At 38.5% G+C, this 27,441-nt stretch overlaps 1 protein-coding gene across 1 annotated transcript; it reads right to left on the reverse strand.

Moving 5' to 3' along the window:
• Positions 1 to 25,304, reverse strand: nampt2 (nicotinamide phosphoribosyltransferase 2). The gene is made up of 11 exons (XM_042498787.2): positions 25,019 to 25,304; positions 18,825 to 18,960; positions 16,442 to 16,545; positions 16,224 to 16,352; positions 14,611 to 14,769; positions 12,287 to 12,417; positions 11,793 to 12,018; positions 10,904 to 11,023; positions 6,703 to 6,843; positions 5,556 to 5,681; positions 1 to 4,248 (listed from the first exon to the last, which is right to left on the reverse strand). The coding sequence occupies exons 1-11, from the start codon at positions 25,064 to 25,066 to the stop codon at positions 4,087 to 4,089; spliced, it is 1,482 nt and encodes a 493-aa protein (XP_042354721.1). The 5' UTR covers positions 25,067 to 25,304; the 3' UTR covers positions 1 to 4,086.
• Between the last annotated feature and the right edge of the window lie 2,137 nt (positions 25,305 to 27,441).

The following is a 27,441-nucleotide window of genomic DNA, read 5'->3' on the forward strand; positions in this document are numbered from 1 at the left end:
GTCTTTTCGAAAGTATATTTACAAAATATAATTACATACAGTATATGATTAGTGCCAATACTACACAGCAGGTAAACCGTATGTTGTTCAGTGTTGGTCGTAAACTTTGCCCTATAGAGCGGTAACCAGGAAGAAAGTCAAATGCATAAAGTCTGAAACTGAATGTGATTCATGTGGAATTTGTTGCTAAATATTACAAAAACATCAAACATGTTAACAGAAAATAAAGTGGCATGTGTAGAGAAAGAAGGATTTTCAATGATCTGGATCTGAACAGCTAAAAAACAGCAGCAGTAGCTTTGGAGTTGTTCCATGCATAAAAATACAACAGCAGTCTAGCTGGTTCTTTCATTGGTCAGCACTTTAGCTCATGGTATCTGTAGTGTCTGACAGAACTGGCTTAAATGAAGGCAGCATTTCCTACACTGCTACCTGCCCAAAACAAAAGAAATGAACCACTTTAAATTTCAGTATATTTGACATAATACAATTAGTTGGTTAAGGCAGGTAATCAGATAATACATTTACATGCGCTACATCAGTGAGAATGCACAGTTTAAATGTAGATATGCTGGTTTTTCTGCAAAACTATTTGACATAATAATGCCCCTTGTGTGGAGGTTGTTGAAAGGCATTCTGGGAAATAAAATCGTTCTAACTAAAGTAGGCAAGGCAGAGGGAAGGCGGATACATACATTTTATCATACATTCATGATAAAACTTTATAGAATAATGGGAGAAAGGCAGTGGACATCAGAGACTGATGGTGCATCCCCACTATTAAGTTCCCCAGGGACGATGTTTTTCTGTAGGCCAACCCGGAAGGTAATGTCGTCCTGGTTACCTCGTCAAACAGCCTACTGGATATTTCCATTGGATTTTGGATCACTGAGAAAATAAGCTCTGTGGTGGACAAATGTTTATGATACTGACATATTTTGTTCAACCAGATAATCGTCACAAATGTGCCAACTTTCAGGACCAACAACACTACGGACTCGTCACTGCAACGAGGTTCAGCATGATGACACCCTGTTCAGCCACTTGTTTCTATTTTATGTCACAGAACAAAACGTCAAAGTTTTTGTCAACCACAGACTATTTAAAAATTGCTAACCAAAAAACCATTAAAAAAAACTCATTGGCTTTGAGACGAGGGAACCGGAGGTGCTAAAACGCTAATTAATTTTCAGGTTTTAGGACTCATTTCTGGGGAACTCTATGGGGAAATTTAATTGGCAATGCTTCTTCATGAAATGTAAAAGTTTTGTTGCGGTTTGGTCTTTCGTTTACATGACAACGGCGTTTTGGGGGCCTGAAAATGCAAACTTAGTGTTGTTCCATAACAGTTAGTGTAATCTTTTGAAAACATCACCCCTTCTGTCGAGGTGTAAACTGGCAATGCGCCTATCTTGTGAGAACAGTGACATCATGGCCACACTTGGCACATGTGCGTGGTGTTCCATATTGTTTCATTACAAAGGTACACTGCCAGCCTGGCGTGCATACTACAGCGTTTTTCAGTGGCTTTTGCTGATCCGTGCACACAAGGACTGTTTTCATGCTGTTATCATATGAACATGGATTTTTTTTAAATGCAAAGGAAAGACTTCGTTTTTAGGAGGGTTATTCTCATCTAAACATGGCATAATTGCGATCAGAAATTGTCTCCCATGATGCTGGGACACCTGTGATGCTGACCAAGCTGGCAGTGTGACAAGTTAGCGTGTTAATTTGTAAAATTCATCGAGTGCTCTTATGAAGACAGACGATCAAGCTGCAGGTACAAGCGACCAACGGCGCCTGGCGGATTTGATAAAGCAAATTGGTCACGTATAGTGGGGCTGCAGTGTGACTCTATGTGTAGAAGAATATCAGAGGAAATGTTTCCTTTAACCTTTTGAAACCTGAAGTGATTTTATTTTTCTTGTGCTGCTTTTTAGATACCTTTCACAAGTATTTAAAACTTTGAACCCTTTGTGAATAGGTTTGACTTTCAAAAAACTCAGGTAAAAGCAAAGAAATGTACAAAAATTTTTAAGGAATTAGTCGATTAAAAAAATATTTTTAAAAGCTCAGGAAAAATGTCTCAGGATGAAAAAGTGAAAAACTAGGGAAAACTATATTTTTATATTTTTAAGCACTTTTTCCAGGTAATTTCCTTGTTGTTAATGGTTTTTTTAAACTTTCATTTTCTTTTATTTATTATCATTATCATTATCATTATTATTATTATTATTATTGTAATTATTGATTGATTGATTTAATTATTATTTTTCTTTTAAAAACATATTTTCAAGTCAATTTTCTTTAATTTCTTCAGTCATATCTTCTTCTGTTGCTCACTGCCTTCTTCCCATGTTTTTCAAAGAAATCAAGTAGACTTGATCAGGTTACAAAGGACTAATGTCCATAAGTCAATCCAAGGTTCAGCCAATCAAGCCTGAATTTCAAAAAATATTTTACCCGATCTGCTCTTTACTACGATCTATATGTATTATTCCAACAGAGGCCATCCCAATGAATTTAATTTCCCCAATCACATCAAAATTCTTTAAAACTGACTCCTAAATCATATCTGACATCTAATATTTCACTACAGTCTGCATTGTGTGCATAATATCAGGCCTGTTATTTAGTAAAGGCAGTTTAATGTCCAGGTCTGTCTTCTCAGGTTAATCTGCATCATTAATAACTCATTAATCAAAAATCAACATTGTACCAAACAGCAAAGGATACAAAATAAATAAATACAAATCACTTTTGAAATAAAATGCTGTTGATATTGTGACTGCGTTTTGAGTTGACCGATTTTTCTTTTGGTTTCAAACTTCACAGATGAAATTTCTTGATATTAAAATCACAAACATCAAAAAATGAATGAATGAATCAATCATGTGTATGTTAGTAACTAAAATATTCAAAATCATGTGATCAAACCACTACTAATCCATCAAATTTACAAAAGGTGAGTTGACATTGTTGTCACAGCTCCTGTAAAGCCTTTCAGCCAATCACATGACCCCTGTCTCGTATCAAAAGAGCCTCATCAATTGGGTCGGCAGTAACTCAGTCCCTGGGCACTTGTGAACTGGAGAATCACAGGCTCAAGTCCACGTATGGATCAGGTATGGCGTGTGGACTAGTTGGTGGTGTGTTTGCTCAGGGATCTCGACTGCTCGAGACCCCCTGCTGTGACATTGTTTGTGCGTGTATGTATTTGGGCCTTTTTTTTCTTAAATCTCAGGTACCTCCTGCAGTTCATCGATGTACCCCTAGGGATACTCAACTCCAATTTGAGAAGCTGGGTGTCTAAATGTTGTTGAGCTTGTGGGGGGGGGTTTGTGATTGGCTGACAGGAGAGAGGGCGCTGACAAGACCATCGTCATGACAACGGACTATGATGTCATTATCATGTGGTTATGAAATAAAAACTGCGGTTTAAAAAAGGGCATAAAAAAGTTTAATAAAAATGAACTTACATTAAATTCAGAACTAATGATGAAATATTTGATAAAAAGGAGTTGGTTTTAACAATGTCTTCTATTTTTTCCACAAATTATTAGGTCATCTATATATTTTACACAATTTATTCATATGATTTTTAATTTCAGATTTTTTTTTTTATTTTTTATTTATTCAGTATTGAACACTGTGGTGTCATAGTGTGCTTTGTGGAAATCAGGAAATGGAAACAACAGGTTTGGCTTCATTGATTTTGTTTTGTCCAAACAGTGACAGTGCAGCAAAATGTGGTTATTTTGCACTGCTGCTGTGTGTGATGTTGTCAGTTATGAACATGACTTGTGTTTCCAAAGCACAAAGTAAAGGGCAAAAAGTTGGGCTGCAGCAGTGTGTTGTTGTGCTGATATATGAGGCTGACCTTTCATTAAATATTGTATATCAAGCACTCGGCTATCATTAGCAAGTGTGACCCATACCTGATGATTACTGTAATCAATAATACTTATATTTTGCTATAGTAGATGTTAGTGTCTTGTGAGAACCAGCTTATTCACTCTCCTCAACATGTTGAGTTTAGAGTGTGATGGCATTGTGTGCATAGTGAAAGGCTTTGTGGCCGATCTAATGAATCCCATTGATGATATGATTGTGCAGCAGCTCCTGATCGTGGTTGTGCAGGGTGGGGTTCACCTCCTCGTCCCTCAGCCGAGCGTTCTTCCTGATCTCCTCCAGGGAGTAGTCCTGCACCAAGGTGCCGTTCTCAAACACAGTCACCAGCAGGTCCTGAACAAAGACACATTACTAAGTACAGAAACTGTAAGAAACAGCCCAAATGTGTTTCCTTTAAAAAGGCACAGAAAGAAAAATCCACAATTCTGCAATTAGTTTAAATTGCACTTCATAATTCTCTCCAGATACTGTATTTTGTTAAATGTTGTGCATTTGTAAATGTGTTTAATGCTGGCAGCTGTGTGATGCACGCTGTGTTTGGAGGAGCTCTGCTGATTTGAGATCATTCAGCAAGTGACGTTACTCGAGTTGCTCGGCTCAAAACCACCATTTTTTAACAAAAAGCTTTTCTTACAACCTGGCATTTTCCAGATGGGGAGAGTCTAATTAATGACGCCATACGCTGCATTATGGGAAATGCAACATCAACCATTGTTAAAAGCTTGACCCATACTGAGGATTAAAAGTCTATGTCGGCCTGTTGCACAGAATTTGACCATTCTTTTTAAAAAAATCTGTCTTGTGAGTTCTCCCACCTTTACGGAAGCACAAAACTCACAGTATGAAACATCTTTATTCTCAAAGCGTATCAGAGTCAAATTTCAAACACCTAGTACATGTATCTATCTATCTACGTCTATCTATTTCTAAATTCAGTTAAATACATTAAAAAGACAAGCCGTCACACATATGCAAACATTAGCCCCTTTTAAACTGCCTGTTAAAGGCAAGAATATCACACTGTTATATTGCCTGCGATGGCGAAATGGAGGGACAGCAGTCTCACCTTTGAGCCAGCGATGGAGGTAGTGACAGTGCTGAAATGAGATCTAAGTAAAAAGTAAAGCCGGCAGGGCAGGGACATGAGTGTGATGGGGATGACGTTTTGACAGCGTGTTATGTGTGCCACCAGCTAGGGGGATTTAAAAAGCAGTTGGCAGCTAACTCAAAGAAGAATAACAGCTACCATAAATGCACACGAACTGGGAAAATGGGGAGATTTGGGAGCTCTTTAACCTCACAGCAGAGGACAAGATCAGCTGCCATAAAACAGGGACAGTAAATAATTGTTATTGCCATGTTATGCTATTGTTATAGTTTAGAAAACACTGTCGACACTTATGTTTTGTGTCACACTAGAGGCTGATGCTGTTGTGTAAAACATCACACCTCTTTGCTTCTGCAATGCCAGCATGCTGTTTATAATCACACAATGGAGCTACATGATGCTGCTGTTGTTTGGTTCTGTGTAAAAATGCTGAGACAGCACGAAGAACATATTTTGTATAGTGTGATTTCTGTGTAAAAAGGACTAATGTTTCATTTCATTAAGGGTTAAAAAACAGAATGCTGGGACTAACCTCCTCAGGCTTGCCTGCTCCTCTCTCTACTGTCTCCAAGAAGCCGTCAGAGTTTCTCCTCAGTGATAATCGACCCCTCTTTGACCCCTTGGATGGGTCGGTCACTGGCTGCTTGTACACGTCCATCTGGAAAAAACACATACAAACAAAAATAGTTAAAAAACTGATGGAAATCATCACCTCCAAATTCTTATGAGCACTTTGAAAACAGTCTTTGTGAGGATTACTGTACCTGTGCCATACAAGAAAACATCTCTAATTTTTTTCCCAATTTTCTCTAAAATTATTTTTTACCAACAAAAAATACATGGTATTTATGTGGTGCTTATTGAACAATGCCGTATAATTAATTGCAGTTAATATTAAGGTATACTGTTGTACTGTTCAGCTTGTGTGACGTCTGGATTCCCAACATTCTCTTAAAGTGGCCCTATTACGCTCAATTTCAGGATCATATTTGTATTTGGGGGATCTACTAGAATAGATTTACATTGTTTTAATGTTCAAAAAACACACTGTGTGTCTCATACTGTATTGGCCTCTGCTGCAGCACCTCTGTCTGAAACAGTCTGTCTGAAATTATGTCCCGCTGCCCGAGAAGCCCAGTCTGCTCTGATTGGCTAGCTGGCTCTATCTATGCACATTCTACTCTATATGTTACACTGTGATATCACTAAGTTACGGAAGTAAATGCTGGAACCCAAACAAGCTTTTTCAGGCAGCTTAGGGGCAGCGTCTTCTGAGGGAGAGAGAGCTCCCTTTGGCTTGGACTTGGGCCTCTTTACTTAGGAGACCTTTAACAAGCATAACATGCTACACATAACCATAAAGAAAAGGGAAAACCCCAAAAAGCATGAAATGGCCCCTTTGAAATGCATGGAAAAAATTGCGAATTATGAACTGGTAAAAATAATTGTTATGATAATCATGACACAGATCAAATCAGAAATTATTAAATCAAAAACTAGTGCAGCAACATAATTATCAAGTGACTGCCGATGTATTGCCCTATCTGCACTGAAAGAGCCTGCAGGTATTTGCGATAATTAACAATAATCTGTTAAAGTTTCTACGTTTGAGCCAGTAAATGTAAACTGAAAATCTCGTATGGAAAGTTAATGTTGCAGCATCCAACCCTTCCACTCACCCCCTTGCCGTTAGTCTCCACATAGCTGCACTTGAAAGCACAGCTGAGTGTGTCTCTGTTGAGTTTCTGAAGCAAAGCGCTGCCACAACCAAAGAAGACGTTCTCAGCGCTCCAGCCTTCATCACTCAGCTTCTGGAGAATCTACAGACAAAGAAAGAAGGGCTTCAAATGTATTCATCACTCATTTGCTAAACGTATCATTAGAAACATTTTAAGGCAAGTGGAACTATAACTGTCTTGTAGTCAAGAAAACGGCAAAAATATTTTTTTTTTTTTGTAGAGTAACTAAAGCCCCTGACTTTCGGCTTAGCGTCCTGTTACCAGGATCAGCAAACACCCAAATTTAATTTCAGCCAGGATTTAGCCAGGATTCAACCTTTAGAGGGCAGTCACTGTTCATATTTATACTCAGTATGTAGAACTTTCATACTTTAAAGTCAAATTCATCAATCAACAACACATTGCTTTTCAATTGAAAAAAAGGTTTAGGGGTTAAGTTACTCTTCAAAACATCAGGTTGGTGTTGCAAAATATCCAAACTTTGTAATTATTTGGACCATGACAAACACACACACTCATATTTGGACAAAGTGGCTTTAACCATTTAAAACCTGACCAAATTTGCATGATTTCTGTCTAAAACATGGGAGGAATGCTGTGGGCAACTTCATAAAAATCACCCAAAAATAAGCAAAACAAACAAAAAAATAATGTAAAAAGTACAAGAAAATTACCTGAAACAACAAAAAACAACAAAAAAGGACAAAAACGTAAAAACGTAGTCAAAAAAAGGAAATGACCTGAAAAAAGTGCATGAAAAATAATGATAATAGTTTTATAAAATAATTTAAAATGTAAAATGATCTTAACCATAAATATCATTTTTGGGCATTTTCCTTTTGTTAAAAAAAAATCCAAATACACAAATTTCCCTTAAACACTTTTTTGTCAAGCTGCTAATTGTCTGTTTCCCATGTTTTTAAAAGAAATTTGTTTAGAATTCAAAGGTTTAAAGATTTTTCAAGGTGCCTGAACGCAGCACAAGAGAAGTGATGTTTATCCAAAATTCACAGGATTAAACTATCGACAATTCAATGAGACTTATGAAGTTATGGTCACGGTTGATTCCATTTTTCTATTCAAACTTTTCTTTCAGAACTGAACTGAGGATATGCCATTGTAAGAGTCCAGTCTTGATCATTTGTTGTTCGGCCACAACAACTGTCATTTACATTTTTAAATTCTTCTACAAGGTAAAAAGTGTGATATATAGTGTTTCCCACAAAACTTGTGTGGGGGCAGATGATCACGGGAATAAGGTGCCAACAAACTTCCCATTTTTTTATCTTGTATGCATGTGTCCCTTTTTTATCGTTCTGTGTCCCCTCTCTAATTTGGGACGTCTCTGTGGGTTCATGAACGCAGCATAGGTAATGAGAGGAGAATCAGAGTGCAGAGTGAGTGAATGAAAACTTTTAGACCCAGCACAATGAACATTTAAGTTCCACTTTCACTGCACCAGATGTTCTCCTGCTCCATCTGTGCCCAGAGTGCATTCTACTCACAGAAAGTGTGACGTAATTAACAGCTGAATGGTATATACAGCCAATGTTTTGATTGTGGTGGCCTGCCACAAATAAATGAATGTGGCGGAAACCCTCATGTGACTGCCATATTTTTGCTGCACACTAAGGCAATATTGTCTCAACTTAAATAATGTATTCAAAACTTAATAATAACTTATTTCAACAGTCAACTGGGATCAAAAAGAAGAGCCACTAGATGCAGAAAGGTACTTTAAAACATTAGCTTGAGTTTCCTCATATGCATAAAGCCAGACGTTTCTGTCAAATTTATTTGTCATGTTGTCTGCAAATATGTCCTGCCATAAATTTGTCCCGCCATATCTGTCATGTAGCCTGAGGTGGTGTGCAGCACAGCCTACGTTTGTGTCAACGACACGTTGGTTGTTTAAAGAACTCAAGAGGAGGTCAAAATGTTGCCATACCGGTGACTTAAGTACATCATGAGTACTGTCTAGTTCTGCTGTTTCTGCGTCACCTCGGACTCCACTTGTGACCATGGTGGCTGCAGGCTACCAATAAACTACAATGTGTTGTCGCTCAAGTGTTTGTTTTCTTTTTGCATGTATGCAAGTAGGTGGGTGGAGGGGCTGCAGGTCCTGCTTTTCATTTCAATGTTTTTAGATTTAGCATAGAAATTGTGATCCCTCTGTCTTTCAAAACAGGATAAAACAGAAAAATGCAGACCATCTTAATACATCTTAAATAAATACAACATGGGTTTTATTTTCGTAGTTTGGGCCATCATTCATATGAGTTAAATTTTACTGATCAACTTTTGTGCAGAGTTCTGGGGACACAGAGACTAGTCACAGATTCACAGGAAGTAAGCTGAGGTGGTGAGTGATAAGATGACCAGTCCCTTACATTTCTACCCTCGCTAGTCAGCACTAGAAATACTAGTTGGTTTAACTCATTATTAACATACCAAGAGGGAAATGGGAGGAGTTTGGTTGTCTCATCGCTCAGCTCAGAGACAGGTGCTTCAGCTGTCAATTTAAGTGTACACTCATGCATAAGAGAGTAACTGTGTGAGTGTGCGTGTTTTTGAATGGATTTGTGTTTATACACACAGTAATTAAATGTAACTGTTAACTCTTATTGAGTGAGCTGTTATTTGGTTCTGCAGGATAATGTGCAGTGTTTGTAACACACAGTGCAAAGTGCCGCACATTTCAGGGGCATTTAAAATACCATTTAGTTATTGAAAACTGTGATTTCAAATGTTTAACCTTATGGATAAAAACTGTTCTCAATTTTGACTGTTTTCTAAGCGTTTTCCTACTTTTACATGAGTCAACAGGCTAGATGACTACTGTTTAACTCCTGCTTCAACAACAGTGAAAGTCATTAGAAACCTCCCTAAAGTGAGCAGACTGGTTAGAACTAACTTGTTTGACTTAATGCTCTATTCTCTAAAAGATTTACTCAGAAATGAAATCAAACTTGCTCCTCTATACCATGGGTCTCAACAAGGGGGCTGTGACCCCTAGGTGGTCCTCAGAGTTAATGCAGTGGGGGCCACCAAGTTTTGTTTGATAATTTTTGAAAGATTTATTTTTTAAAATTTATATGTCTGAAACACATTAACATGAATCACATTATTAACAAAGATAAATCAGCCTCTTCTTGTTTATCCATGGCACTTTAATGTAAGCCAGGTTTAATGTGCAACTTAATTTGATACTATACTTGTTTCTTCATTTTTGGCATCTTTTAAATGCCTGTGTGTCCCTTTGTATCATCTCCCATTAAATCTGGATGGTTTTGCAGGTCTGTGAATGCAGTGCAGCAGAAAGAGCTCTCCATGATTTCATTTTTCCCCCCTCAGCAGCAGTTTGTTACTCCCGGGGTGGATAATTGATCTGTCAGCTGACAGCTGATCAGATCAGATGGATAAATGAGAGGGGCAGTTTGTAAGTGAAAGGAAAGTTTTAGACCCAGCAGAATGAACGGTTTCACTTTCAACGAGCCTGATGTCCTGCTGTGCTGTCTCTGTCCCGAGCGCACTAAATACAACCCAACGGTATAAATATTCCAATAGAGTTTCTAATAACCAGTCCAACTCCAACAATCTAATTACACAAATAAATGAATGTGTGGAAAACCCTGATGTATGTAGCAGGGGGTCCCTGCTTTGCCCCCCTTTCAGCTGAGGGGTCCTTGGCCTGAAATGTGAGTAAAATTTCAGCGTAACTAACAGGACTGATAGCCCAAACCATTAAAAGGCCAAAAAAACGCTATGCCCTTCTGTGAAGAGTGTCAGTGTGGTTGTAGAATTTTAAAATGTTTCTGCTTTTTTATGAAAAATCACATGAAAATCAATGCAGTGTTTGTGTTGCCTGCTGTGCTGTCTACTACAGCGATTTTTCTTTTAAAATTACCTCTGGGACTCTTACACACAACAGGGGCTTAAATTTCCATTTAATTTGAGGCTGATAAGAATATAAATGGAGCTGCTGAATAAGTTACAGAAAGACAGAGTGGAGGGGTTTCTAATAGATGAAGTAATGATCAAAACAGGAAAGCAACAGGAGAGATTACAGAAATAAAACACTAAATGTGATGTATCAAGATAAGTTACCCCGGGCCATAACAACATCCAAACGTTTGCTCACCTCCTCCACTGAGCTGAGGTCAATACCGTCTCCTTGAATAATTCGCAGGTAAGAGGGCAGAACCTTGAATCCCACAGAGTTCAGAGAACAGCTAAAACACTCCTCCAAAATCTTGAGGACCTACAGGAGACATTTCAAATATGTTATTCTGGAGTTACATTCATACATTAAGGTGTCAGCCATGTTTAGATGAAGCAGAATAAAGCAAAATGTTACAACCTCAATCAATCTGAGTCATTGATCAATACAAAGGAGGGCTAAGAAGAAGTGTTCGTAGCATCAAGAAAGGAAATACACTTTTATAACAAAAACAATGACTGCTAACTACCTTCAGTGATTGAATCAAATCTTCACAGCCACGCAGGGTGTATTTAAAGACAAAATTCAAAAAGCACAGGTGAGAAAAAAACTAATGTGTAATCACAATTACTGCAACTTGGTTGGTTGGAAGTTTCACCATCTGCCACCTGCTGTCACCAAATTAGACCCCCCCTCCCCCCTTGGAGAGGTTTAAACATTTTCGGAAAAAAAACAATCATCGTCTGTCACTGGCCCCTGACTGCTGAAGTTATTCAGATGTGAAAAGGCAAAGATTTGTTGAAAGGATGAACTGTATTGTTAAGATAAAACAACTGAAAAGTGGGCATTTCTGTTAGCCAAATTTCACTCTTTGATTTTACCCGGCAGCTGAAAAACAGACAAAAAGGTTGGTTTTTTTTTAATCTCTAACAACTGCTCATAGCTGGGTAAAATCATGAAAGACTATCTCATATCACCTGGAGCAGAACTCAGCAGGCCCTGCCAAATGTACCAGTGTCTCATTAGTGGACAAAATGTAAATATTAAAGGGTTTACTGAGATCACTGTCTAACCGAGCCCTGTTATTTACCTCAATAAGAGTCTCCGCGGGGTCTCCAGAGTCCGGACGGATGACGAGGCACGAGTCCTGGCTGCGCTCCATCACTCTCTCCTTCAGCTTGTCTCCCCAGATGTGTTTACAGGCGTTAAAGATGTCGTAGCTGTCACTGACCACTGACACTGGCCCCGAGGAGAATTGATCAAGGACTCGCTCAAACGCCTCCTTCTCCCTGCTCCTCCCCCAGGAGATGATGGTGCTGCATGACAGGAAGTAAGTCATCAATGACTCAGTCTCTTGGTGCCTGAGATAATAACACTAGGTCCAATATTTGAAGATATTTCCTTGCAGTTCATTGACAACTCAACTGTGCAGAATAGTGACACTGATTCTAGATCAAAAGCCAAAATAAGCAGGATTTTACATTCAGGATAAACACAGTCTAATCCATGTTTTTCATATCTGTGTGTGTGTGTGTGTGTGTGTGTGTGTGTGTGTGTGTGTGTGTGTGTGTGTGTGTGTTCTACCTGTGCTCTGCTGCTGGAATGGAGAAGCCAGCCATCGGGCAGCCGTAGTATCTCTGAGCCATTAGCAGCCCAGCTACTGTGTCTGTACTGCAGAAATTAACCAGGTGAGCTGCTCCACCTAATGCTGCAGACTGGAGAGGAGAGTGGAAACCATCAGCTACTGCGCTGTTTGAATGGTGTGTGTAACTTCAGTTCAACCCCCCCCCAAAGTCCTGAATCTACCCCACTTGGGATGAGGATTGAAACCCATTCCTACCGAAAACCAGGTTCCTCTTTTTTAAAACCTGAAAATCAATAACGTTTGAGCTTATCGATACTACTGTTGATTCGATAACTGTATTATTCTTTTCTTGCACAAATTTTCTTTTTCTTGATGTTACATTTGGATGCATCATGATGACGTTTCATTAACCTTTGCCTAATGGTCATTTTACTGAGCCGTGAACACATCACAATAAAACCTTTGTTTAGTTAACTAGCTCTTATCCTGCTGATTTCCACGTGTATTTCAAAACTGGATTAATCATTTTTCAAGTCAGGGCTTGCTACAAAGTTTGGGTGCTCTTCCCACTGTGCCCGCTGTAGAGCAGCGGGCACTCCTTTAACACATGGAGTTAAAGGAGTTTTTTTAACCCAAAGACAGTAGAAAGTTCTTGAAGTTGACTGATTTTCTGGTTTTGAAAAGGCAGAACCGGGTCCTCAATAGAACCAGGTCTGATCCACATCCCTAGTTACCAGTAAGAGGACCTCGGTGCAAAAAGCCAGTCATTCTGTCTGGGATACACTGATGATTCCATTCAGCCAGATGAGTGAGTGTTAAAGATTTGTCCTTTCATGCACTGAGCAGCTTTATAAAAAAGACACACACAGACTTTAGGTTAACACTGCGCTGACACTAGTCTGCCTTCATGTTTTAATAAACCCACTGCTGGGGCAGGGGGGGTTCCCTAACCTGCTGTGAGGGTCCAAGGGCAGAGGGATGTTGAATGTTGGAAATCCCTTAGAGGATAATTATGGTATTGAACTTTATAGATCAAATTGAAATTGCACTGAAATGACTATTTGTACAGTCCTTTGGGGCAGGCCTTGTGATTGGCCTGATTTGACTTGACTAATCTGTAAAGCCCTTTGAATTGCATTTAAGTATGAAATGTGCTTATAAAAATCATCTTGCCTACTGCTGGTTTAAAATCCATTCACATCAAAGTAAATGTGACCTATGAGAATGTCACTTTTGATTCTTCTGACAATGAAACACTTTCACAAACTCATTGGCTCCGCTGTACAGAAGATTAATAACTGAGCACACATTCTAGCTTTATACTTATTATGTAAGACTCTCCCTGACTTTCACTGGCTGCTCTTAATCTAACCTTTGTGCCTTTAATCAGTAATGTAACCAGTAAGATGTCATACAATAACCTGACAACGTCAACATAAACATCCATATACACGAAGTACATATTCCAGGATAATCATGTGTTGCACAGATCATGTACATTTAAATTTTTAGTGAAAATACAAACCAGTTACATCAACCACAATATTAAGAAAGTTAGGAAATGCTCTTGTTATAGCCATACAGACAGTGATTATGAAGAAATACAAACACAGTGTCTGTGCATCACTAGTGGTAATAAGTGTTCATTTTGTTGACTATGATGAAAATTATTCAACGGCCTTTCTTTCCATGACCAAAATGAGACGATGTCGAGCTAAAAAAAGATCTTGATATCAAAAACTATAACAGAATCTATGTTTCATTTTTATTGAAGAGAGGGGAGGAGAACAGAACAGCCAATAGCGGCTGTGTGTGCAATTATTTTCTCCTGCCGTATGAGCAGCAGTATGAGATTGGAGCGCCGACTGGCTGTAAACTCCAGTCAGTAGTCGGCATCAGGATGTTTCTTGAGCCTACAAAACAATGGAGGGCGTCAGCTGTTGGTGCGAGTTGTGAGCTGTAGGTCAAATAAGCAGCCGTGTGTCTGACTGTGGATGGTGGAGCTGTTGATTGATTGATTGATTTGGTTTTGTTTTATGGCAGGGGTGGCTGTCATCAGCTAACACTGGCTCCACTTGGCAGCTGGTGAACGACAGTGGAGTGAGCAGCTGCTGGCACCAGGCTCTCTGGTTAAAACTGAAATTAAATCTTAGACCTTTTTTAGAAATGATCTCTTAATGAATTTTTCATACAACCTGTCTCCTTGATTCTAATTTCTGGAAACTGTATTAGCCTAATTGGATTAGTTTAGATTGAAACTCATTGTTCCCAACCTCAATGTTATCTCACTAAATAAAACCAAAAAACAGAAAGTGTTCCTGACCTCCTGTGAGGAGACTCCTCTATAGCCAAAGTCATGCAGTTTGAGGTCCAGGCCTTCCAGGCTGCCCGAGGTGGCCCTGAGGTGCTTGGCCAGGATCTTCTTAAACTCCCTGGATATGGTGGCGACTGTGATGGGATACCACATCTGGACCAGCATGGTCTGCAGTCAGCAGACAGGAGGATAAAAAAATAGCATGGATGTGAGGAGAGAGGACAGATAGCGTGATCAGATCATTGATGAGTAAAAAGAAAAGAGAATTGTTGAAGATAAAGACAGCAAAGATGAATTGACAGTTCTGCAATACTGATGTTCTTTCCAGCCAAAATGCCTCTGAGGGATTAAAGGTCTAAAGTTTGGAAAAGTTTAAATGAAGTAGTGGTGGAGAGGTCGCAGGGATAAAGACTACTATTGCCTCAGTTAAGATGTAGACATTTTTGACCTTAAGTTTACAGATCATCACAAGTTATAGCAGTACTGTGCAAAACTGACATTCTCGACTGGTCTTGAGTGATGATGTGTAAAAGTAGCTGGCTAAAGTGGCCCGTTGTTTTTGTGTGTGTGTTTTTGTTTTTTGTTGTGGCACAGCAGGCAGGTGAAAGAAGTTTACCTTTTGGACATGAGCTGTTTGCAGAAGTGCTGTAGAACAAATCCCAAATATGTTGCTGTTGTCTGCAGCTCTTTATCTTACTGAGGGTGTTTCTGCATTGAGTCTCCTCCCTGCGGTGTTTGTAACCCGCTAACAAATTGCTGCTAATTCAGTGATAAAAACAATGTTGGATTGGGGGGGTGGGGGTGCTGTGGTCCACGAAATGTCAGCGCTACCCACTTGAGGGCAGCCGTATGTGCTTTTGGACCTTGTCCCGAGAAGGTCCATCTCGGGCGCGGTTTCACGTGGCACGGCATGTCTGAACTGACACTGGAAATGCAAATCAGCGCAGCATAGTTTGGCCCGGCGCAGCCAAAAGCCCTAATGAAAAAAACAGCACTAGAGCCGCACTCCCGCCCACCTTCACAGAGGGATGGGTCCCTCTCACCCAACCAAGGGAAACATTCACACATTCACAGGCATACCAGGACAAAGACAAAACAACAATCACAAAAGAAGTAAATTAAAAAATAATATAAAAAATATAATAAAAGTGGTAAGAGCTCAGTTATATATTTGTTTTGTGAACGATGGCAAGTATAATAAAATGGGTTGCCAAATTTTGTAGAAAGACTTAAGGGATCCCCACAGAGATAACGTGTGCAATTTTTAACAAAGTCTGATTTTCACCAATCTTTTCATATTTGGGATTTGTTCATAGGTAAGAGCAGAATCTATGCACACAAAAGAGCATTCTTAAACACAAATTTGTGCTGGATTTTGTACAAATTTATGGGTTATTGTGTTTTCTTCAGTTCTGCAGTTGTATAATATTATATGGATGACTTACAATGATAATTTTAGCATTCATGATACTTTTTAATAGTTATTCTCTTCATTTTCAAAAAGCATTATGGTCTTTTAATAAACACTAACACTTTATTTCACATCAGTTATGTTCATGAGAACCATGCCGTCTCATGATTAGTGACAGATCACACTACAATTTTTACATTTCTGGGTTTACCTCAATGTAGTTGGTGAGCCAGTAGAAGCTGGGATCTGTGTTTTCCACAGTGAAGAGCACGTTTCCTCTCGGTATAATCCTTCCCTCAGGGACAGCTTTGATCCGGATAGGGAGACGGCCATCATGTTTCTGACATAGTAACAAGCACATTTACTCTGGCTTAGATATATAATGACAAATCTGTCTAGACAGATTGACAGTTGAAAATCTCTGTCTACCTCGAGGATTTTCCTCCAGCTTTCCTCATCAAACACAGCCTGTTTGAAGTGCATCTGGTAGAAGAGCTTGGCTTCCTGAATCTTCTCCTCTGTGACCACTGGGCCTGTAGAGAACAAACCCAGTAACTACAACCTCAGACACAAGCAGAAAACACCACAGTTTAACTCAGCCTCCAGGAAACTGTCCAGCCTGCTCTATGATCAGATCATCAACAAACAGCCACCATATATCACAGTGTGCCAGTGTAGTTCATCTTCTGTTTGTTTCCACAAGATGCTTGGATTTACCAAACTACTTAGCTGACACTTCTGAGGTCTGAACAACCAAGTACAGTGAGGAATATTCCTCCTGCTTGTACATCAGTTTCTTAACAGCAAAGAACCAGTAGATATGCTTTTTTTCCACTTTTCTTCCCCCTCCACATTATTCCATGAGCAGGGTTTATACACATTTTTACCAATACATTTCCAGGACTTTTGCATGATTTTGAGGCTAATTTTCAAAACCATACATTCTCTGAGTTGACCACCAGTACCTCTTATTGTTTTTTTTCCAGTGCTATATAACAGCCTATTTAAAAATAATGAATTTAGAACCAGATTAGAACTGAATATTTAAACATAACTTGGGGACTGTTTGTAACTAATGAGAGGAAGGGGGGTGGTTCTGCAAAAACAGGGAGGCACTTCAAATAATTTTTCTGAGCACTGCAGAGGAACTAATGTTTTTTATTTTGGTTAAGGGGAGGGGTATACAACTTTAGCTGCTGTATTTTCTATTTATTTTACTGCCACTTTTTTAAAGAAAACATGCCTTCCAAACCCATGGGCCGGCAGGTTTGGAAGCCATGTTTCTTTGTAAAAACTTGTAAAGACTTTTTTTTCCTTTAAAAAAATTTTGTTATTCATTTCAAGATAGTATTACAGTGATTTTTTTTAAAATTTTGGCTATTTTTAAAGTAAAACATCGCCATTTTTTTTTCTTTTTTTGGGTAACTTCTAAAGAAAAATGTTTGCGATTTTTTTAAAAATAGTTTTTGGTGATTTACAAAGAAAATATACCTTCCAAACAAGCATGCTTTCTTTAAAAATCATTAAAATGACACCATTTATCACATCCAGAAACTGTAAAAACGGAAATTATCCTTAGATTTTCAAATGTCTTGAACACATCATTTGTTATTACAGAGGTTTGTGAAACAGATTTCCATGACTTTTCCAATACTTTCATCGTATATCTAGTTTTCCAAAACTTTTCCAGGCCTGAAAATTGCTATTTGCAAATTCCGTGACTTTTTTTTAGTATTTTCATGTCTGTACGAACCCTGCAGGATGCCTTGCATGAATTGTGGGTGCGACTTTCTTCATCTGCCTTAACGGCGCAGTTTACATGTTTTTCTATCTGCTGATTCTCACCAGTAATATAAAGTTGGAGTACAGAAATATTACTTTAGGCATTTATTTTATATGATATGAAAGAACTACTGTAAATCAGTAACACAACTGATGATTAAACATAATTGAAGGTATGCTGCTGAGTTTATTTTATTATAGGCAATTTTTCGAATGTAAACAGAGACTCCATTCTCAGACAGGGAAAGAAGGGGTCGTCATGCACTAACATTGAGTGATAGACCTGTTATTCTCTGTGTTATTCTCCTCCACAAATTCAGATTTAATATTTCTCCACTCTCAAAATTCTTTTGGCTTTATGTCTGATGTCACTGCAAGCATGTGAAAACATAGTGTATGCATTAGAGTAGGGTGTGTACAAAAACGGGATAAATCACGTCCTGTATTGATTCAGTGAGAGACAGTGCATTTTAATTTGTAATACGGGACGATGCAGTATAACGTTACACATTTCAGGTGGCAACCTATTCCTCTCTGTCGGTGGGCAATGGAAACTAATAGAGAGAATGTAGAGAATGTCTGAATAATATGGTACTGGCAGCTGCTAGAATGAATTGGTAGATTGGTATTGTGAAAGCACTTTTTTTTCTTTTTTTTAGTTGTTATTGCTTTTTTTTTTTATCTTTACTGGAGTTGTGCCTTTTGTTTTGACAGTGAACATGTCTCTTGAGTATGTGTTAAAACTGCTCTGTTCTAATTTCCTTGTTAAAAACATCATTTAATAAAAAAAGGGGGAAAAAATGCTTGATAAATTGAAGGCAAATTACTTTGGAAAACAACCACAGTTGGCGGTTAGCCTCCAAGATTAGCCAGTAGGACTAACCATAGAAATCAATAAATTTAACAGTCTTACTGCTACTTCTATCTCATATTAAGTTGCATCCATAATCATTTCTACAGTTGTGCCCTTAGAAATAAGGTGGATATGGTTCTGTAATTTCTTAAATCAGAGGGGAGGATGTGAACGTACCTATGAGGTATTTCTTGAGCAGATACTGAAGACCAAAGAACAACACTTCATTGAACTGGGAGCCTTTCTTGCGTCTGCACTCAAAGTAAGAGTAGATTTTGCTGACATTTGGAGGATACTGTTTGTAGTGTGTGATCTGAAAGAAAAGAAAAAGACAGAAGTCAAACATAAGCAGCCTGCAGAAACAAACGACTAGAGTCCCATTTAAACATGTTACAATGTAATCCTAAGAATCTTTCTGAGTATGGGTATTATTTATCCCTCACCTTCTAATCTTATCACGCCAAGCCAGGCTGTATTGTGACATAGCATGAAATAAAACCCCAGTAAGAACACTCACGGCACGCTGAAACCCAACGTGATGTTTGCGTGTACAGTAAACGTGTTTCCTGGATCGGTGTGGGAAGAAATGATGGCGGCTTGAAGCACAAGTCTCTCTTTGTGCTCCTGCAGCAATAATCAACAGCAACAACCAGTCAGTCACTGGAAGAAATAACTTCAAGAGGCATTCACTTGACATTCTTCTGCTTAACCAAGCCTCCGATTAAAGACCTCTCTCTTTCCCTCCGTGTCTAACTTCAAACCAGGGTCTTTCCCGGCTCAAAATGAGACAGAGGTGGTCTCATCCCGGTCATGTGCACGCACGTGTACTACAATTTCAACGGGCTCGAGCAAACACAAGCAACAGATTAAACCGTTCCAATAATTACATGAGTGTGTGTGTGTGTGTGTGTGTGTGTGTGTGTGTGTGTCACGTTAAGGGATTTTGGTGACACTGCACTGTATAAGAGTGAAGTTATTCAGTATTATTTCTAATAAAAATGTCCTCACATTTTTCCAAACTAAACATCAGGAGACCATTTCATGTGTGAGGTGATTTGGGGTAGGGATGCACAATATTGGATTTTTGCCGATATCCGATATGCTTTTATTTCCAACTAATTTTGGCTAATGCCCATTTATGGCCGATATATGTCTGTATATGTAAGTATGATTTATGTCTTACCGCCTAATTGCAGAGAGTACCAAGTCTTTTCTGTCGTGGAACTAGTATATTATGCCTACTCTTATCGTGATGGCTGACATGAAGTACAATGCTTTTCAAAAAAATACACATTCACTGGGCAAAACAAGAGCTACATTAACCTAGGTCACATGTAAGACAAGCCATTTTTATTTTTATCTAAAAGATTTTAAACAAAAATTTAAAATTCCTAACACTTTAAAACCTGGATTGACATCACTTTCTTGTGCAGCATTCCGACACCTTTCATAAGTAATTAAACCTCTGGACCCCGAGCAAATCAGTTTGATTTCTTTCTAGAACGTGAGGAAAAGGCAAGGAGCAACTAGGCAAGAAATGAATCTACTTAATTTTTGCAATTTGCAAAAATTAAGTAGATTATTGAAATAAGATAGGGAAAAATGGCCAGAAAAGCGCATTTATAATTGTCATAATTATATTAAAAATGTGTTGCAGAATTATTATTATTATTTTTAAAGAGCCCTTTCCCAACTGTTGTATTTACTTTTTTCTTTCTCTTTTCTTCTTTTTTGTGTGCGCTAATTTTCCTGTACTTTTTTTTTGCTTACAAATTTACTCATTGCCTGCTTCCAATGTTTTTTTTAAAGAAATTTACTCAGGATTCAAAGGGTTAACAGACTTGGATGATGCTCTCCCTGAGACAGTTCTGAAAATAGCCACAACCAGGGCAAATTTGACCTATTTCAGCTTATCAAAGTCATTTTATTGGCCTTTCAGTTTGGTAAAAATGTTCATTTAGGGTTTATGTTTAATTTCAAAGCCATTATCTGCCGTTACCAATGACGTGCCAATATTAATGTACATCCCTAATTTGGGGTACACTGCACTGTGTAAGAGTGAAGTTATTCAATATTTGTGGAGAATCATTCAAGTCAATCATTAAAGTATTATTTCTAATAATTATTATCATTAATAATAATAATAATCATTGTTATTATTAGTGGGGGTTGGTCCCTGAACACATCGCAGAAAAAAGCCCCACTAAAGAATAAAGGAGTAGCCAGCAGCAGGTGTGTGCACACACACAGGCATGATTATGGTATTAGCATGCTGGTAACAGACCCAATCCAGTCCAGGGGTGTACTGAAGGATTAAGAGCTGCACGCAGCAGGGCACAAGGACGCATCAGAGCTCTGTGAATTCCTCAGAAAGTCAAACACCAAGAGCTAAAGCTCACTGTGCTCTTAAGCTGGGCTGTGGGTGTGTGCTGGATATAGTCGTTAATTATTACACAAGTTATGCAACCTGGAATTTACGTGGAAAACAAAACAAAAAACACAGCCAAGTCACATGTAGCCACTGGCTAATGCTCTGGTGAAAAGGCATATAGTCATGCCATTCAGCACCATGATCAGCATTATACAGTATGGAACCGTACAGAGCTTGTTCCAAACAGTAAGTGATAAAACGAGATGCATTTCGGGAGTGCTGACAGGGAGTACAAAAGCAAAAGTTGAGACTTTTAACCACACTTGCATCACTCTGCTTTACAGCTGTTCTAGACCATTAGCCCTTAGGAACTGTTTGGCATACCCTTTCCATTCCTCATTTTTTGATCATTTTGGCTGTGTTCATGCATGTGGCATCCATTTTGCCAAGATTGTGTATTTTTGGTTAAACTTGGAATTTCAAGCTCAGCTCCAGTAATAAATTTAAAATACACTGTGTAAACAAAATTGTTACATTCACACTTTTTACCATATCTGGTATACGGAGAAAATACATGCTATGGATAAACAGTGCCATCCATAAGGCAATGCCAGGTGAAGCTGAAAATGCTATGAATACCCCACAGGTATTTTAGGATTGTAGCATAACCTGACATAACCTCAGTGTGCCTGATACTGTAGACACGAGGCCTCCCTTAACAGTGTATCCCGAGGCTTATCGGAGGCACAAGCCTCACTGTGATTGAAATTTCAGGCTCATTTAAATATTTCTGAAAATATTTTAAACTTTTATTGTTTGTTCAAGGAAGCTGCTCAGTTTTCAAACTGAATGGATAAAAACAATTAGTGTCGTTGTAGCTGACAACATAATTTCTGTGACCAGAACGTGATCATCAATGCAAAACTCAAATATAATCTAACTCAAAAATAAAAAAAAATGCGAAATGCTAAAATACTAATTCCAAATTTTCAATGAAAAAGCAGTTGAAAGAAATCATGTAAAATGCTGCTCTGTAAACCCAGTAAACCCGATGGATTTTCAAACGAGCTCATCACAATGTACCAAATCAGATTCTATTATGTGATTGTGATGACAGACACATTGGAGGAATCCTCTTGGCTGTGCTGCTGCTTTGGACTCATTTTCAGGGGTCGCTGGCACTCATAAAAAGCCCGGCTGGTCATCACCCAGACCTTTGCCATTTGGCTACGGTGCAAACCTTTGAATGACATCTAACTGTGACATCTGACATTTAACTCTACTGAGCTGAGCAGAAGCTACTGTATATACTGACAGCCTGGTGAAGCAGAGGTCTGACTCGCTGCAAGACTTAAGTTACCAGTTGGCTGAAATGAAACTGAAAGCTAAACAGCCAGTGACAAGCTGAGTTCTGGGATACACATAACTACACTGCAATGGAGAAAAAAAGGTGTGCATTACTATGCAATGAATCACACCATGACTTTAACTTAAGAGATTATGTTCACTATTACAGTCACTATTATGTAAGCATGTAGTAGTGAGTGTTTCATCTTTTTCTTTCTTTCTTTCCTTCTTTCTTTCTTGCTTTCCTCGTTCCAAAGTCATTTGTTTTTCACTTGCTACTGATAAACTTAAACCTTTCAAATTTGTGCAAACTGGCATGTTTTATTTCAAAAGCATGGGACGAAGGCAATCAGCAACTTAAGAAATGGTCCAAAAATTAACACATTTGTAAGAAGTTGCTCATTGCCTTTTTCCCTCATTTTTCTAAAGAAATCATTTGGTCATGTTTCAAAGGTTTAAATGACTGTATATGGCATTTGAATTCAGCACACGAAAATGTCTTCAGGTTTCAAAGGGTTACTGTTCTTTCTGACACAAAGGAGGAAAAACTGGAATTCAGTGGCAAGTCTAAAGCATTTTGATCATTTCAGTGCATCTACTAAATACAATGTTCACTACAGGGAAGCAGCTTAAAGTTAAGAGTGCAGTAGATGCCAGGTATCTACAATTATATGTTTAGCTCCTGAGTGCAGCAATGGCAAATATACTGCAAAGTTGTTTCTGTGACTTGCCAATCACCTTCCCTGAAATGTTAGTAATTTTGGTGAGCTTATTTTTGCCATACATGCTGTCATGTTAAATGATTAAGTGCTTTCAACCCAGCTTCTGTGTGCCGTTTCAAGTATGTGTGGCCAACACCAGCTCCTGAGCCTCCTGATTTAAAAAGTGGCTCTCTTACAGCCCTCACACACCAAGCTGATGGTCTGTGAACATCTGTCGCCCTAGTCTTTGCGGTGTGTCCCACACTGTTGGCCCTCGTTGGCCCTTGTCAGGTTTTTTACAGCCGATTCAGCATGCTGAATCACCATTGGAGAAGGCACAGTGCTTTGGTGAATGATATCACTCTGATCGGCTGCTCAGCTCAGTGCACTAGAAATGGGAGTGAAGAAAGTAAACAAAAAACTTAAGCCAAGAGCATGGCTAAGTGATATGGCATGCATTTTACAAGTCCAGTTTTAGTCAGACTTACACAATATTTAGACTTTTTCTTACATTATGTAACCATGTCTCTCAGGAAAAGACCAATAAGGCAATATCATTAGCACAGGCTGGTAGTCTGTACTCACACCATTTATTAACAGGTCATTTCCAAGTAATTTTTTTGGGCCCTTTTGCATATTGAGCCCTGAGTGTGCACTTAGTACATCTGAAACTTAACTCTACTGAGCTGAGCAAAAGCTACAGTATGGCACAGTCCATACGGGCGACTGACTCACAACTGGATTTCAGTTTTGGATTGGCTGAAGTGAAACCAAAAGCTAAGCAGACAATAAAAGGTTGGGCTCTTTGAGACAGGAAACAATGCTGTAATGTAAAGGCAAAAAAGGGTGTGGATTACTAGGTATTTATCTGAATGTAGAGGATCAACTGTTACAGGACAGGACAATCCCAATTCATTTTAAGGGCCCTTGCCATACTGAGCAAGTCATCAAACACTGTACTAAGAGCTGGCTCCAAATCGAAATATTATAGAAGTCATTTTCTTAGTTTTGAGTGAGCAGATATGACTAAACTAGGGGTCAACAGATTATTGGTCTGGCTAATTATTGATACTGATTATCAGGATCAGCATTTTGCTTTTATGATCAGCAATAAAATAAACAAGTGAGAAGTGCAAAGAGAGTGTCAGTGTGGGAGGAACTTTTACTTCCTAAAACCTCAGTGAGCTCTTTTCATTTGTTTATTTTTTAATTTACATTTTCACCTGACTTTATTTTTTAAATAAAGTTGCTGGGAACTTGCTGTATATGATGTTGAAAGTGTCAGTTTTGATTAAACATTTTTATTGAAACAAAGTTTTGTGGTGGTGTTTGCTATATTCCATATTGTAAATACTGATAACAAGATTTTCCTTTTTACTGCAAATGCTTATCGGTAACTACTAATAATCGGCATCGGCCCTGAAAAATAATAAGGGTCAGCCCCTAATTTAACCTAGTTGTTATTTTTTAATTAAACTATGAATGCTAAGACACAGCTTAGAAAATGTGGTTAGATAAAAACATGTTTAGGTAGATTGCGTTTATACTCGGTACGGTAAAATGTTTAGGTATGGTGATAACGAAACTTAACTGCCTCCAACTAGGGCTCTAACGTTAACCCCCGTAAGTCCTGTTCCTGGTTTTAACAAACGTCAGGGTGCATTGATACGTTTCACACAACACAATGTATTACTACCAACCACTGCTGGTGCGTTCACTTGCTTTCAGTTTACATGCTGAATACAACGTTGTAGCAGTCAACACATTCAACTGACTAAAAATGCAAACGTTAACTTTACTCGTGATGCGCTGTGTTTTGTAGCGAAACACTGGGCGGAAGGCGTAGCACACTGTATACTCAAATAAATTGGTATTATTAACATTTTAACGGGGGGAAAAAACTCGAAATAGAACAATAAATGGGGGGCGGGGAGAAAAACGGCTCCACTCACCTTATAAGAATCCGTCGCGAGCAAGAAATTGAAATCCTGTGCTGCCATTGTTGTTATGGATGAATGAAATGTCACTTCGGTCTCCTCGTAGCAACCTCACAAGAGCGCGACCCAGACCCCACACCAGTCAGCAGAGAAAATAAACCTCAGTGTCGAATTGTTGTGATTTTAAGCCCTGTATTTCTCCCGTGGACTCGGTTTCAGACGATACAACAGGGCTAATACGGCCGAGGCAGAGCAGTAGTCATTTTGTAGGTTGGGGGTTATTGTAAAGGGGCGGGTTTCAGTACGCATGGCCACGCGCACGTCCTCTCAGCGCCTTTCTGACTTGCTACGTCATGTTGCATTCAAGGACAATAGTTTTTTTGTATTGTTTTTTTTGACACCGACATTTTGGACACTATGCTCGATCTAAACTAGCTTTCTGTTTCATTTCTCCTTCCACCTTGTCCTGCACTTGTATTGACCTTCAGGGACTGTTTGGCGCATTTTAGGTGTTTTTCATTCTTCATTTTGTGATAATTTCTGCTGTGTTTATGCATATAGATACATGTAGGCAAGATGCTTTGCAATTTTTCACCTAATAGCATCATTTTTTAAAATTTTTTTTAAACCATATTTAGCAAATGAAGAAAAGACATGCTATTTCCACTAAGTGCGCTGTCACATTCAATACTGCTCTGAATCACTGACATATCCCAGATGTGATACTACTACTACTACTTCTAATAATAATAATAATAATAATAAAATAATAAATCAAATTTGCATGTAGTACATTGAAAATAATTCATTTGTGTGTGTGTGTGTGTGTGTGTGTGTGTGTGTGTGTTTTCCATCTAAAAACATAGTGGCATCATGACAAAAACCTAGCAGGCTGAAATTCTGAAATTAATGAATATTTGCTATTTAGCTGCTATTTCATAGGTTTATTCTGCCTCTGGTGTTTCCTCACTTATGGCTTACAGCGCTTCCTCAGTTCTGCGATTTCTGGTCTAAATGAGTACTTCAGTACGAATAAAGTCTGTTTGACTGATTGATTATGTTTAGGACTGATGTTAGTTAAAAAGCAAACTCATTGAAAGTAGAAAATCAAATTAAAGTATAACATTTTTGTTTGTGCAGAGCGCGCTCAGACAGAATGGATGCCATTATTATTGTACCCCAGCAGATAGCTAAATGGCACCGGGGCTGCAGTGGAATACCTTGTATTACTTTGGAAGGTTCCTAACTGAATGAGATGAACCAGAAGTACCTGAGCGACTGCCATGATAAGAGCTGTTCGAATTCTCCTAATATTAAGGAAAGGTGCGTCAATGCTTCCTTTATAATCTCCTTTAGCATAGGATACACTGGAGCATCCTTTACCAAAGGAAGGGAGAGAATCCGCCCCACAATTCGTTGCGGCGGCAACTATTAAGTGATGCGTGACTTTGGCTGCTAATTGGGGAATCCGCTGTTTTATTACATCACAGATCCACAGTCTGTATGACCCGAAACAACTTAAAAACACCATCAGGTCAAGGTGGAGCTATTTACTGAGCTGTGTGTTGCCTCTTGAGCTTTTATATACACAGGCTTATAATCAGATCTTATGTGTATTTGATATTTAGCATACTATTGACTGTCCTCTCTAATAAAGCTTCAAGTGGAAATATTTCCTGATTATATTTCTGTAACCAGAGTGACAATAAACATCTGTAGCCTATAGGATCAGAATCAGCACATTAGCCAGAATAGGAGGGGATGTTTCAAGACAGATGACGTTTTCAATTCATCACGTTTGAAACTTAAGAATGCTCATATGTACAGTAGTGAATCTAACATATCGTACATATTTTCATATTTATTATTTTCATTAAATCATATACGGATTCATGATGATAAATGAGGGAAAAAGAGAGTGAGTGTGAGCAACCATATCAAGTGACAACATAACATATCACTTCTGTGATTAGCAGCCTATATTTCTCTTTATTTTAATTCTCACCTTGGTAATGATGTAATATTTTACACCGGGTTGTCCTCATTTAGCCCTTATAACATGTGTAAACAATGAGGCGAGTACGAATGGGGCAAAGTAGGCCTGATTAAGATAATAACAACAACATAATAATATCAATAATAATAATTATAGTCACATAATAATCATAATATCAATACTCAGATTTTATGGCACACTTTTCAACACCCACATTATAAAAGATTTGAAGAAGCCAGCAAACAAAGATTTAAAACAAAAAAACACAAATAAAACAATTACGGAAAAATCCCTTTTTGCTGCCTAAAAAACAGTCCAGTGAGGATGTGCTTTTTGTAGTCCATCATGTGAACATTGTAGTTTCATGACAGCAGACCCACATCAATAACATCCACCGTCACATCATCACAGAGCCGAGGAGAAGTGCAGTCGGATTCTCTAA

The sequence above is a fragment of the Plectropomus leopardus genome, chromosome 2, assembly GCF_026936395.1.
Source record: "Plectropomus leopardus strain MGB_pleo_1.0 chromosome 2, ASM2693639v1, whole genome shotgun sequence".
Lineage (NCBI taxonomy): Eukaryota > Metazoa > Chordata > Actinopteri > Perciformes > Serranidae > Plectropomus > Plectropomus leopardus.

Coding starts and splice junctions, on each gene's coding strand:
- nampt2 (XM_042498787.2), bottom strand. CDS start 25,066: ATGGCAGCACAGGATTTCAATTTCTTGCTCGCGACGGATTCTTATAAG. Junction 18,961..25,018: donor TCGCGACGGATTCTTATAAG/GTGAGTGGAGCC, acceptor CTTTTCTTTCAG/ATCACACACTACAAACAGTA. Junction 14,770..16,223: donor GGCTCACCAACTACATTGAG/GTAAACCCAGAA, acceptor TGCTGACTGCAG/ACCATGCTGGTCCAGATGTG.